The sequence below is a fragment of the Callorhinus ursinus genome, unplaced genomic scaffold, assembly GCF_003265705.2.
Source record: "Callorhinus ursinus isolate GAN/ISIS: 27379988/994484 unplaced genomic scaffold, GSC_fseal_2.0 scaffold9, whole genome shotgun sequence".
Lineage (NCBI taxonomy): Eukaryota > Metazoa > Chordata > Mammalia > Carnivora > Otariidae > Callorhinus > Callorhinus ursinus.
In genome coordinates this window covers 31,443,100-31,457,986 of record NW_027397071.1, presented here as the reverse complement: position 1 = coordinate 31,457,986, position 14,887 = coordinate 31,443,100, and the positions used below count along the sequence as shown (strand labels likewise).

General features: G+C 31.0%; 1 protein-coding gene across 6 annotated transcripts in view; it reads left to right on the top strand.

The window, feature by feature from the left end:
• PRKACB (protein kinase cAMP-activated catalytic subunit beta) overlaps positions 1 to 14,887 on the top strand; it is a 116,808-nt gene that overhangs the window by 72,534 nt on the left and 29,387 nt on the right. For 4 of the 6 annotated variants that reach the window (XM_025871953.2, XM_025871951.2, XM_073896421.1 and 1 more), the window contains exons 2-3: positions 7,342 to 7,403; positions 9,526 to 9,654. In XM_025871953.2, coding sequence (XP_025727738.1) covers positions 7,342 to 7,403; positions 9,526 to 9,654 — 191 coding nt within the window. Of the gene's footprint in view, positions 1 to 1,728; positions 1,753 to 3,067; positions 3,092 to 7,341; positions 7,404 to 9,525; positions 9,655 to 14,887 lie in introns of all 6 variants that reach the window. The other 2 variants (XM_073896418.1, XM_073896419.1) reach the window with 1 other exon arrangement.

Below are 14,887 nucleotides of genomic sequence, written 5' to 3'. Positions count from 1 at the left end.
TCAAAGAACAAAAATTTCAGTCTTGTACAAAAATCTTTCAAAGAATTGAAAAAGAGGAGAAACTTTTTATTTATTGAGTCAAGTATAGCTTTACAAGTAAAGTATGGGAAAAGAAAATAATTAGAAACATTTACTCTGAATTTAGGAACAGGAAAAGGATGCTCATTGTCTGTTTCTGTAAAGTATTGAATTATTAGTCATAACCTGCACAATAAGACAATAAAAAAATGGACGGAACAAAATTGTCATTATTCACAGATGATAGGTGATTCTCTGCATAGAGAATTCAAGAGACTCTACCAATGTTATTTTAGAATTAATCAGAGTTTGCTAGATACAGTAAGATCAGTATATAAACATTAACCACACATCAGCAATAAACAAATTCTGCCTTTTACAATAGCAACCCAAACACTAAAGAACCTATGACTATATTTAATAAAAGTATAATAAGACTTGTAAGGGAAAAAGTTATAAAATTTTACTGAGAGATATTTACCTAATCTTTAACAATAAAATATGATTTCATACCATTATGTTAGTAACACATTTTATTGAGGATATGGATCATCAAAGATATGGTGCCAAAATAAACTGGCACAACATTTATTGAGGCACTTATTACTATCTAGTAAAGTTGAAAATGTGCATACTCTATCATCTAGGGATCCACTCCTAGCTCTATGCTGTCTGGTAGCAAGACAGAATATTTGAATTCAGAACTAAATGGAAAATCTTTAATGATTTTGATGATATAATATTTCTCTAAGAAAAAGTCTCAGTGAGCAATTAAGGAAGTCAAGTACATTTCAAAGAATACTTCAAAGATTGATTGGGTTATTTATTGCTATAAATTTAAAGTTTTACAAAATCCTACAGGGAACATCTCCAAACAAACATGACTTGGATGGCCTTGAAAATCCACAACATCCCTAAATCAAGAGCAAGTTGGGAGAGAAAGCATGGACATGTCATTAGTTGTGAATGGGTGCACTATGTGGATTCATGGTGTATCCATTTCTCCATGTAGATGCTAGTTAAATAAATTAATGTGTTTCAATAATTTTATCATTCAAATGTATATGTTTCACAAAAATTATTTTTTAACAGTTTAGTGAAAGTCAATTATACTGTTCACTTGTAACCAAGACTTGATAAAGAATTAACCAATTAAAAAACATAAGAAAAAGAAAGAAGAGTAAAATAGATATTGCAAGTGGAAAGTTTTCATTGCCTATTAAATTTCTAAACACCCATTCATGTGTGACTTTATGCATGACTAAATGATATCTTAGTAAACAAAAGTAGGCATGGTCCCACCCACTGAAATGCACAAATATAATTGCAGTAATTAAATTTGTTTTTTATACTCACTATCATTTTTAAGATTCCAGTGAATTTGCTCTGAGTGAATATGCTTGAATATGGTGAAGCAAATAAAGTGTCCCTTCAGTAAAGTGAACACAACTGGTCTTCACATTAAAGGGATAGAATATATTTCATTAGCAGATTTCCAGAATAGGGTTTAGTTGGTTAAAAAAATATATGTCCAGAGAATGTGTTGTAATCCTTAGATAAAACACTTTTGACTACGTATGCCCAAGTATTTTTCATTCTTTTTCTATGTGTAAATATCCTAATGAACATATACGAATGGGTTACTTCTTGTGGTTATGTTATTTTATGTGTTATTTAATCTGTTTAACTTATTTATTCTTTTTGACCAAGCACGCAAATCATCAGAAGCATCTGGTAGGAAACCATTTTTTACAGAATAATTCTGTTGCTTTGTTGCTATAAATTGGATTTATTGGGTATTTTGTGGCAACTAGAATGTTTTATATTTAGTTACTGAAAATATTTGTAGTACAGTGTATGTGTGTGTGGGGGTTATTCTTAGAAATAACAATTAAAGAGCTCCAAAGAGGTGGGTGTTTGAAATAGGGGTGGCAGAAGACAGACTATTACACTCAACTAGATTTACACTTTCCAGAGGTTTTGGAAGGGATTGTACTATTCTGTTATTTGTTGATAGAACTTGGTATTTTCACAGGTAATTAACCTCAGTTTCCATCCTGTTTTGCACTTTCTGATATACACGAAATAACTCTTAAATAGACTAATCCTTTCATTAAGAGAGATAAAAATAATTTAATTGCAGAGAGATCAGGAGGCCCATGAATCTGTTCAGTAAGAAAATTTTTAAACTATTATTACAAAAAATATTAGGAAACATACCATTGTTCATAGTACTTAATACTTTCTCTTTTCCTAATGGGAAATTTTTAGAGGAATAGCCCTCTTCCTTATTCCCTACATAGATAGCCATCAAGGTTTAAATCCCCAGGCCTCAAACCCCAACCTTTAAATGCTTACTCTCTCTGGCCCCCCCTCTTCTTTAGCAAATGATCTTGCTTCCTGTTTCCCAAAAGAAATAGAGGCTAGCAGTTGTGAGTAACTCAGTTTACTCCCATTCCTTTCTACACATTGAAAAGCATCACCATGGCAAATAGTTGCTCTCCTGACTGGGCAGCTTCTTACCTCTACACTTCTAGCTCAGTTTCTGGCACCACTAAACAGTGCTCAATAAATGTTGTTGAAAGATTGTTAAATTAGCACCAAGGAAGTAAATGCCTGAGAGACACTAATGTCTTTCAAAAGGGAGTTACAAAGTATTACAATTAATAATGTTGTTCCTACAGTGGCGTTTTGAATAAATAATAGAAGTCCAGTGATGGCATTGCAGTAGTTACTGGATGTATATTTCAGTATATACTACTTAACTTTATTAGCACTATTGCTATAAGAGTTAAGTTTTTGTTAGCTAAGGAGAATTAGAATGGTATTGATTTTGACACCAAAGATTACTGATTTTATTTCTTAACCATTTAATTTTAAAAAGCCCTCTTTGAATATGTCAAAAAATTGAGTTTTCATATTAATGTTTTATTTGTGTACATAATATTCTGAGAAAATGTGTATAGATGACATCATGCTAATACGGTTTTTTTTGTGTGTGTGTGAGTGTTTTTTAATCACTGTTTAATTTATTTTTTTTGGATACAAGCTTGCTCCTCTTCAGAAGTATCTGGTAGGCAACTACTTTTAATAAAACAAATGTTACCTTTAAACTTTCTATTTGGTTGTTTGCAAGTTGTTATGCTCCTCATGTTATATTTTATAAAATATACAGAGTTAATAAAATATTTTAGTTGATAGAGGAAGTGGTTAGTTTTATGTTGAGTTGATCTATAGAAATGATTTATATTGCAGTTTCTTATGTGATATTTTAGAAACAACGAATATAACACTGTAAAGTAGTGGGAGTTGCACAGGGTAGCAGAAGGCAGATTAATGCACACCACTTAAATTAGATAACCCAGGTTAATGAATGGTTTTTTAAAGAAAATGTAGTGTAAATTTGGAACAAAACAGCTACTATTTTAATTGGGTATTTACCCTAGAAAGTTTATAGTCTGTTTTGTTCTGTTTTCTGATTGTTTCTCTTTACTTTTTCTGACATCCATTAAATAAAAGTTTAATAAAGTTGTGTTTTTATTGTAAAAGATGTGTTAAAAAGGGAGGTGACATTTATCTCATTACAAAGAAATTGGAGAACTTAACATCAGAGTAGTTGTAATCTGTATAGTAATGGATTTCTAAATTCTTCTTACAAACTATCAGTGACAACCTCTTTTAAGCATTGGATAGTGACATCCTATAATAATATGCTCTTTTTATAATACGCAGTAAGTATATTTAACACAGAATCCCAGAGTGCCTAATAAATACATTTACTAAATGTAATTAGTGAAACATTATTATTCATTGTAGGATTATCTGCATAAGATGGAATAAAGATATGCCATACTTGACTTTTTAATTTTCCTAATGTTTAAAATGAACTTTGTAATCTAATTTTTAAGCTGTGTCCTGTGTATAAATATATTCAAAAATATTTTGAGGGCGGTAAGAATTAAGTTTTTAATGTACTTTTGGAAACACATAAAAATTGTCACTTTGTTCTTTATCTCATGAGTTTGGGTAAACATTCAGTCCTATTTGTAGGAATAGATTTCTTTGGTATGCTCATTTCTTTTGAATGCAATGTGATATCTTTAAATGATACAGATGGAAAAGAAAATAAATTTATTTGGAAACAATATATAATTGAAATCTATACTCCTAGAAAGAAATTGATTTATTTTTGGTATGTCCTTTTCATTTTTTGTAGTACATTATTGACCAGTACAGAACAAAATATATTTGCAGAAAAATTCTTCATTGAGATCTTTTCGTAAGGAGAGTTACTAATCACCATTAGGTTCTTAGTTACCCATAATCATGTAGCTAAGAAGTATTAAAGTCAATATTTTCTAACTCAGATATGCCAACCTCCAAAACTTAGGACTGTTCCAGGATATCACAGTGGTTTAAAATGGTTAAATATAGATATTGCATACATTTTAGGATACAAGAAAACCAAAAAATTTGAGAACTTCAAGTACATGCTTTATAGGGAACTCTGGATTGAATGTGCTGCAGTATTTGAATTTGGCTCTCTCTCCTACCAGTTATTTTGTTAATTAGCTGCCAACACCTTATGTCAGTGGATATAAGTTTTTTAAAAAACCAGAGAAAAACATTTAGAAAGTGAAATTCACCACTGTCTAAAAATAGTAAAAACCAAAGCGAATACATGTGGTTCTAGATTGCTTGCTATTGTTTTAGTTATTCATAACCCAGCATATGTGTTTATATTTGTAAGCTGTATATTTTGGTTAACTTGTATTTTTATAGAGTTAACTGTGTTCATCTTTGCATCTAAACAGTGCACATATGAACTAGAGATTTTATGTATGTATATATACTTATGTGACAAAAAGTGTTCAGGAGTAGAGTTTAATTCATGGAACTATTTAATGACATTATAATTAATACTTATCCTTACTCTAAAAGGGAATCTCTTTATTTGTTGAAATAATTCACAAAATTTAATATCTTTGATTCCTATCCTTTTCTGATAATTTTCCTGTAAGACCTTTTTAAGAACTGTTACTTTCTATAATGTTACTTAGCAGTGAACTTGGAATATTGACGAGTACAGAGAATTTCCTGAATATTCTATTAGTGAATGAAATTAAGTAGTACCTGAAATTTTTCCTCTAGCTCAAACATCAAGCAGGGAGAAGGAAATTTGCTTTCAGTGTACCATCCTTGGCAAATACTACTAGTCCTTCCTTTGACCAGTTACTTTTTTCTTAACTCCAGATCCACTTAGCAGGAAGTGACAGGAGAAGCTGAAACAGGATGTTAGGAATGTTTTTTGTTTTTTTGTTTTTCTTTGCCTGATTCTCTTCCTCGTCTCCAAATTATCTATACTCATGCAGGCATCTGGAAAGTTTATACCACAACTTGATGTGCAAGTTCTATAAATAGAAGATAACCAAAAATATTTTTCAAAAGAAATGAGATGTATATTTTGAGAATCACAAGTTGTTGTTTCTTAAAAGCCACAGTTGCATTTAACAGGAAATTATGTTTTTAATTTATTTTAGCTGTCATCTCTAAGTCAATGCCATTACAAATATGTCTGCTGCACAAGAAAAATAAATAAAATACAATACAATCTTCTAAAACCACTCTTCTTCAGTTATAACTAGTACATTAAATTTTAGAAGTAGGATGACTTGAACCATCCTAAACTCAAAATGTAAGACTTTTCCACCCCCAAATCCACCCCCAGGGAGAATTAGATCATATTTGCATAATTAGGTGCAATTATTTGATTCATTGTTTTGGTGGTTGAGATTTTCATACAATGGGAAGATTCTAATTTTAAAAATTATTTTTCTCAAATTTTCTAAAATAGGTATTTTGAGAGTGTTTTACAGCAAAATACAAGTGACAGTTTATATGAAGTAGTAAAATAATGTCTTCAGAAATGAACACTCCAGTGTTACTTAAAAACTAATGTCTGCTCCTGTTGCTTATCATCACCATTTTGAAATCTCAAAACATTTAGAATGCCAACAGCCTTTTTTGGTTAGCAACAGTGTTTTGGCAAAGGTACTTTACAAAGGTAAAGGAGGAAATAATAATGTATATCTTAAAATGCCTCACTTTAATACCACTACATCATTAGATGATCTTATCAAAGAATTTGTGAGCCCCTCACTTCCACTATTAGCTTTGTCTTTTCTTCTTCATCATTATCATCACTCTTAGTATTTCTGAAATAAATGCCAGTGTCCCACTCTAAGTTCATTTTGCCTAGCTTTTTACTATTTCAACACTATTTAAATTCTGTCGTCTTTATTTATAGATTTAGGTATCAGAGAAATATCAGGAACTTCCAAACAAAAAGAAATACTAAAATAAATACTTCTTGAATTGCCAGGTTTTGCTCTCATACCTGACTATAGGAACAAGAATGCATTTTGTTAATACTGTCTTATCTCTGGAATCTTTTTCCTATTTGTTTTTAAACTCCTGAAGTCATTCTGTAAACAGAAGTCATTATGGCAACTTTGTGGAAAGAAAATGAAAAAGAGGAAACCTTTTAAATGATTCATCATTTAACAAATCTTAAAACTTCAAACCACAGTTTGATAATGTAGCTGTTATTGATCACTAGATAAACATTTGGTTTTGAATGCTTTACTTTCCTGCACATTTTAAATTAGGCATTCAGGCATTTAGTCATTTGGCTTTGCTCCAGATTTAGAATAAGATTTTTAAGCTGTTTGGGTGTTTTGTTTTTGGTGTTTTGTTCTGTTTTATTTTTAAGTCTTTGTGGGTATCCTTTAAGTATAGCCTGTATTTTTTCCTTTTCTCTCTACCATCGGTAGAGAAAACACAAATCTAATAACATAAATCCTTATACCTGAAAACAGCCTTTTATCAAAATCAGTTATATTTGAAATTCTACAAATCATCAAGTTCACATTCTCCAGATATCTTCAGTTCTTATATTTAACAGCTTTGTTAATACCACTGCTGGCTTATTTACAATCAATATTTTCTTCTAGATTGATTTCTAACTTCTTTACATTACTTTCAAGTATGTTTTCAGGAATGGCATTTTTATTATTAGATTTGAAATTATGAAAGTGATCTCCGTATAGAAGAGTGTTAGAGAGTCTTAGAAATTAAAAAAAATATTTGCTTCTTGTTTAGAGGAAGTAAATAGTCCTCTAGTTTATCATGGTTATGAATACATGTTTCATGGTAACAATAGTTGACATAAGTCTGTGTTTTTAAAGTATATTTACACATAATATAAATATTCTTACAAGACAAAATTTGTTTTTGTTGTTTTTGTTTTAATTATATTTTCAGTGAAAGAGTTTCTAGCCAAAGCCAAAGAAGACTTTCTTAAAAAATGGGAAAATCCTGCTCCGGTAAGGAATATTTAAAATTTTCTATAATTTAAAAGTCCTATTATATAAAATCATAATTCTTGCCCAGGTAATTTACTACTTTAAACACTGTAAAATAGCATTAAACTTTCAAGGTGCATTTTAAAAAGTAAGCTTAACATAGGAAATTTTGCCATAATATTATAATATTATGTTTTGATTTGCTAACAAATAATTTTATGTATACGTAAATTGGAGAAGAACCTAATTTCCATTATAATATGTGATTATGTAAATTTTGATACTAATTATAAGCTGCTACAAACTTGATATTTTTAATGTATAATAATTTTGATTTGTGCCTTTGATAGCATATTTGTTATTTTTATTAATTACAACAATAGGGATACTATTGTGCAGTTTCAAATTCTTAATCACAAATACTTGGCTATTGGCAACATACCAAGTACACAGGGATCCTTTTTCATAAACATTGGATGAGGTAAATTCTACATAACTTAAGTACTTTAAATTGTAACTGAGACCTAAAAACTGTGTATAAAAAGAGCCATTTATGTTTGCCAAAAAATTTCTTTTTGAAGTTATAAATAATTAATGAACTTTAATACTAGATTCAATTTTGAACATCTATTTTCCTACCACAAAAATTATTTCAAATATCTTTTTCACTAAAAAATATTTAATTCTAAATATTATTTTTTATAAAGATACCATCATACCACCATTTTTTATAAGGATACTAAAATTAAAAGCAGACCTGTACTTTAAAACATAGTTACTCTAGCAGTCATAAAAAGTTAGACATTATCTTACATGAAACATTGAGGAAGGTGAGGAAGATGGCACATTTGTATGAAAAGCAATAACTAGCAAAAAGAGATGTTCTGTTGTCTAGTAAGTCTGTTTCCATTATGTACTTGGGAATTATATTAAACATTTCAATTGGTATTGTTAAAACCAAAAAATTAAGCATTAATCCATAAAATTAAATAATTCCATCAGAATTATAAGAGCTTTTTCTTTCTACATTGATATAGAATCTCATAGCAATTTAAAATCATTAGAAATTTGAAATTAAATTTGATGAAACAAGTTTTATAACTTAGACCTGCTTGCTCTCTCTATAATGATTCAGCAAGAAACTATGCTATGTCTCCAAAGGCAAGCTTTGATTTGTAATTGAGATTAAATCCAATGACAGTGAACTGCAGTAACTGTCCAGATTTCTTACTTACACAAGAATCACATCACATTTTTCTCAAGCTATAACACTGTACAGACTGACCCTTGCAAATATTTTTTTCCAAGATTTTCATGAAGATCTTTGCAATGAAACGTATTAAACAAATGGGTCAGCAATTACTACTTGTGGCTACTTAGCACGTAATTTCTTCCCAGTAATTTTCATTTTGTTGTGGCAGCAACAAATGCAATAGATTGATGCCTCCAGTTCTTTGCTTCTATGCTATAGTCAAAGCCAAACAAAGATGTTTGCTCATAACAAAGCATCTATTGAGTGAGAAAAAGAGACTGATTATTGTTCTGAGACTCTGACTTTCGGTTATCTTTGTGGGAATGAGGAACTCTTCTTTCCTTATTATTACTGTTTTAGGTAATACCAGGTTATTATAACATCAGAGAAAGAGCCATTTGGATCTTTCATGCTGTTATTATCTAGTCCTATAAGCTTGTATAAAGATAGAAATGAAGTAAGATAGCACTTTCTTCAGAGGTAACCCTAGTGAAAGGACTCTAAAATATATATATATATAATTTGTGAGTATACTGAGACTGTATGGCTTCCGTGATTGTGTCAGTATACTGCTGGTCAGTTTGTAATTCTTAAAATATGGAACTTATTTATTAAAAGTCTGATACTAGGAATTCATATTGGAATTCATTATAACTTTTAATACATCAGCTTAGGCTCTTATTTCCTCCCACTACTGTTATGCTTTGTTTTGCAGTGTAATTCTCTTTTCAAATATTAGTTCATTTCTTATTCAAAGGGAAAAATAGAGCCAATAACCTGGAATCTCAGTAGTCTTTTTGTATTGTGATTATATATAACTAAATCTATTATAGTTACCATAGTCTTATGAGAATTTCTAATTTTAAAGTTTTATTTTTCATGTATATGTAGAATAATGCCGGGCTGGAGGATTTTGAAAGGAAAAAAACCCTTGGAACAGGTTCATTTGGAAGAGTCATGTTGGTGAAACATAAAGCCACTGAACAGTATTATGCCATGAAGATCTTAGATAAGCAGAAGGTTAGTGTATTTGTCTTTATCTACCTGAAGGGTAAACTTCAGTTTTATCAGCTAGATTATTAAACAGATGCAATATAATGACTTTCCATTGATACCTTCAGATAATTTTATTGTTGCACTTAATTTCATCCTTATTTATTGTGACTATATGATACGTAGTTAATAGTTAAGTATATGGGGATACATTATTATTTCAATATATTTATATAATAGGTATGTGTATGTTTACTAACAAAATACTGAATTCAACATGTAAAGAACAGGCATCTCTACTACATTCTGCCTTGTGGAAAATGTAGAGATCAGTTGTACTTGATCTTTAGATTGAGGTAACAAAAACTTGGTGAAATTATTTTATGACTTGTTTTGGTTGACAGTAGAAGCCCTTTGTTTAACATGATTGAGTTTGCTGAATTTAAAATGTCAGTTAAACCAGAAAAAAGTTGGAATACTAATACTATAAAAAATATCAAATGATGATATTGTATGCCTGAAACTTATAAATATAATGTTAGATATCAGTTATATCTCAGTAAAAAGACTAAATCATTTTGAAAAAAAACAGTTTATGTTTTTATCACATATTGGCATATCTGATGAATCAGGACGTCTGAATTATTCATGCTTTAATTGTTAAACTTCCGTTTTCCTGGTAATCATGTACAATTAAGGAGATGTGAAAGAAAAAGGGTAAATCTTGATATTAGATAATAGTTCCCAACAATAACATTTTGGCTTACTGGAATGTAGGAAAATGTGGGTAAACAGTAAACAGTACTGAGCTGGATGTGGAGTAAACGGTAATTGAGCTAGTAGTCAGGGGTACAAATGGCTAGACTGATGCTGTCCAATAGAAATAGAATGTGAGCCACATAAGTAATTTTAAATTTTTTAGTAGCCACGTTTAAAAAGTAAAAAAAAATAGTTGAAGTCAATCTTAATAGATTTTATTTAGCCCAGTATATCTAAAATATTATCATTTCAACATGTAATTAACAAAAAATGGAGATATTTTACTTTCCTCATACTAAATCTTCAATATCTGATGTATATATTACACTTACAGTACATCTCCATTCAGGTTATTTCAAGTGTTAAATAACCACATGTAGCTAGTAGCTACCGTGTTGGACAGCACAGCATTAGACTGGTCTGAAGGTCCAGTCCAAAATGCTCTAAAATAAAAAACAAATTTAACCTCCAACATGAAAAGAATAATGACTTACATCTAAAATTAAATACACCCATACACACATTTAATTAATACTGCCCTTTTTCATATAACTTTTTTAACTTGCTTCCTGAAAATATAGTTTAATCACTCTGTCCACTAAGTCACTTCCTCTTAATTATTTAACCCACAATAAGTTAACTGTCTCCTTGTTTATCTCCTACCTCTTGCTACTCCACTGAAATGGCTCTATCACCAATCCAGTGGCCTAATCAACAAAACCAGTGGGCTCTTTTTGCTCATCTTATATGACATTTTAGAGCCTCTGACTGTGCTGACCACTCCCTTGAAACTGTCTTGTCCCCAGAATTCTGTAACCCCTGTTCTTCTAATTAGGCTCGCCTTTCTGGGCTCTTCTTTTTTAGGTACCTTTTCCTATTATTTTTTCCTGTCTACTCTTTAAAGACTGCTAATCTCAATCTCTGGACTATCCCCTTGTCTTGTTTTCATATTCTCCCTCTGGATTCTGTCCAAGCTTCAATTCATCCTTGAGCCCTACACCCCTAATTTGTACAATCTAAGCACAGAGCTCTTAGAAACCAACTAGTCCTTGCTCTGATTTTCTAGATGAGGTCATTGGGTCTCAGAGAGAGTAAGTGACTTGTACACTTGTGTTGGTAGCACACAGAATGCTTCAAAATTTTGATTTGAATCAAATATTCTTTATTAAACCTGTCCTTAAAATGTTATTGTCTGGATAGCCCCTAATATTTTGTTATCTTTCTTAAGGAATTAATAGACTATGCTTTAGTCATAAAATATTAAAAGGGTTACACAATATGCCATTTTTATGTTTAAAGTATTTAGGGAAGAAGTTTTTAATTTTTTTTTTTTTCTTGACAAGACAGTGACTTGTTAAGTAAATTACTGAGAAGGTTACCTCATAGATAAATCATGGCAAGAGAGTATTTGCCACCCTAAGTCATTTCTGCTATGGCAGTGTTCTGAATCTATTACAAAGACTTTATATTTTGAATTTTTTCAAGTTTATTTATTTGAATTTGACAAAGATAAGTAATAAAGTAACACTCCATAATCACCTTCTTTTCTGTTAATGAAGTCACAAACCTTTCAACTTTGGCTTCTCCTATCTTAGGGTGTATGGATTAACGGGAAGGAATCAGTACAGAAATTAAGGAAATCGCATTTCTTCATTCAATACAATGTGTCAGGCATTGCTAGGAATTTTATATTTACTGTATCAGTGAATCTTCACAACTTTGTGTGACATTAATCTCCCTTTTAAGCCAATGATCTTTCTATTCAAGTAGTTTTTCCAAAATCAAACAGGCTAGTAAGATAAACCAAGAATTTGACTAGGTTGGTCTGATTTCTGTGCCTATACTTCTTGTTAATTTTTCCTTTAAAATGTATTTGTTACCCCTAAGATCCTTTCTACCACCACCTAGTTTGGTCCCTCATTAACATTAACTGGGCTTTCCCAGTAACATCTTAATTTCCACAACCCCAGACTTTTCACCTTCTATTAATTCACCTTCTTCACTGCCAAAAAAGTTTTTCTTACCATATCATATGATTTTATTTATTTACTCACTCAAAAAGTTTCCTAATATTTATTCAATAAAAGCAGAACTCTGCATCCTACTTCCAAACTCTTCATAACTTTCTTCCATACTCTACCATAGTCTTATTTCACACTGTTCCCCTACAGGTCCTCTATTCTCTACTTCTCTGATTGAAACTTGACCCCCAGGAGAATACAGTGCCATCTCGGTGGGCTGGGGGGAGTATGTGATGATATATAGCCCATCTTCCTTATCAAAAACTCTGCAAGTATTTGGCTAAAAAAGAATTAGCCAATTGGTTATCATTTGTAAATGCTTTTAAATATACCTAAACCAACAGAAATATTAAGAAGTAAATATAAATTTTATATGGATGTTGAAAATAAAACGTGGACTAAACTCCCAGGGTTACTTGTTATGTTTTTCTCTGCCATTTAGGGATATTTCATTACCAAATCTTGAGAAGCATTGTCCTAAGCTATTGTCAGATGAAACTAGCACTCAGACTTACCTTTGTGTATTTCCCCCTTCAGGTAATTGTTCTGGATATTAACCCTGACTACAGTATCTCCTCTGTCTTTTCCTAATCTTTGTTATCTATTCATCTGTAAGGCCCAGCTGAACTCTCACCCTTTTTAGTAGATTATAATAACAGTTGATATTTTTTTGAGCTTTTATTTTGTGCCAGGCATTGTGTTAATCACTTCACATGCTTTATGCAACACAATCACTTTTAAAGTAGGTATTATTATCAACGTTCTATAGATGAAGAATCTGGAATTAGAAAGATTATGTACTGGGCCTAACATAAACGTTTTCATGTCTGAACATTTACAACATGATAAAACTCTCATTTGGCATCTATTCGCATATTAATATTCACATATTCATATACCATACTTCCAAATAGATTTTATGCAGCATTAAGGCAGACACTTCATTGTCTTTGTATTGTTGTGTTATTGTATTATTATGCCTTGTATGTAGTAGTATGCACATTTAAAAGTAGATTAGATTTTAATTAGTTAACTTTTTAAATTAACTTAAAAATTAACTAGGCATTTATGCTTTGCCAGTTCTTTTATCATATATATATCGTATTATATTTATTTCTATTTTTAATTGTTATGCCCTCCATACACATAGTTGCCTTAGAGCTATAATGCAGAAAGCCTATCTATTGCAGTTTTTATTACTTACTTCAAAGGAAACACATTGTCAATGCCTAACTAAAAGGCTACTATATGATAATATACAGAAATAAACAATGTGTTACATCTAGACAATGAAATATTATTCAGCCATCAAAAGAAATGAACTATCAAGCCATGAAAAGAATGTAGGAACTTTAAATGCATATTACTAAGTGAAAGAAGCCAATTTGAAAAGGCTACATATTCTATGATTCCAACTATATGACATTCTGGAAAAGAAAAAACTATGAAGACAGTAAAAAGATCAGTGATTGCCTGGGGTTAGTAGGAAGGAATGGATGATTAAGTGGAGCACAGAGAAATTTAAGGTCAGTGAAAGTACTCAGTATGGTATTATAATGGTGCACACATGTCATTATACATTTGTCCAAACCCACAGAATGTACAACACCAAGAGTAAACCCTAGCATAAACCATGGACTCTGGATGATAAAGATGTGTCAATGTAGGTTCATCACTTGTAACAAATGTACCACTCTGGTGGGGGGATGTTGATAATGGAGGAGGCTATGCCTGTGTGGCGAAGGGAGTCTCATGGAAAATCTCTGTATCTTCTGCTCAATTCTGTGAACCTGAAACTGCTAAAATTAAAAAAAAAATTTTAAAGCCTATATATTTTTAAAAGTAAATACAAAGCAATAGTAATTTTCCAGCTAATGTTACATAATTTATTGTAATAAGTATGGACTAGTTAGTTCTGTAACTAGTTAGAATTTGGATGGAAGTGGTGCAAACACTTCATATTACAGATTAAAAAAAAAACACCCTGAAATCCTAAGAGTTGAAATAACATCTCCAGAATCACAAAACTTCTTGATTAGAAGGCCTAGATTAGAATACAGATCTTCTGACTCTCAGTCAAGTAATCTTTGCTCAGTATTATTCTTATACTCTAATTGTATATACTAATAACTGGATGTTATCTTTACTTTTCTTATTTATGTTCAACTTCTTGAACTCTGTGACTACCCCACACTGACAGTAAGCCTCTAGCAAGAAAGAATGCCACATTCTAATGACTTACACATATACTGGACAGTTATTTATATCTCCCTAAGGTCACCTTTTCTTAAATTAAAAATGGACTCACATGTGGGATAGAAACATAGTCTTCATGTTGCTTTCCCTGCTATGTATTAATTGAGTAGACAATCCAGAGGAAGCTTGATTAATCCTAAATGACCTATTTGTTATAAAGACATAGTTGACAAACTGAGGGTTGCTGGAGTGGAGGGGGGTGGGAGGGATGGGGTGGCTGGGTG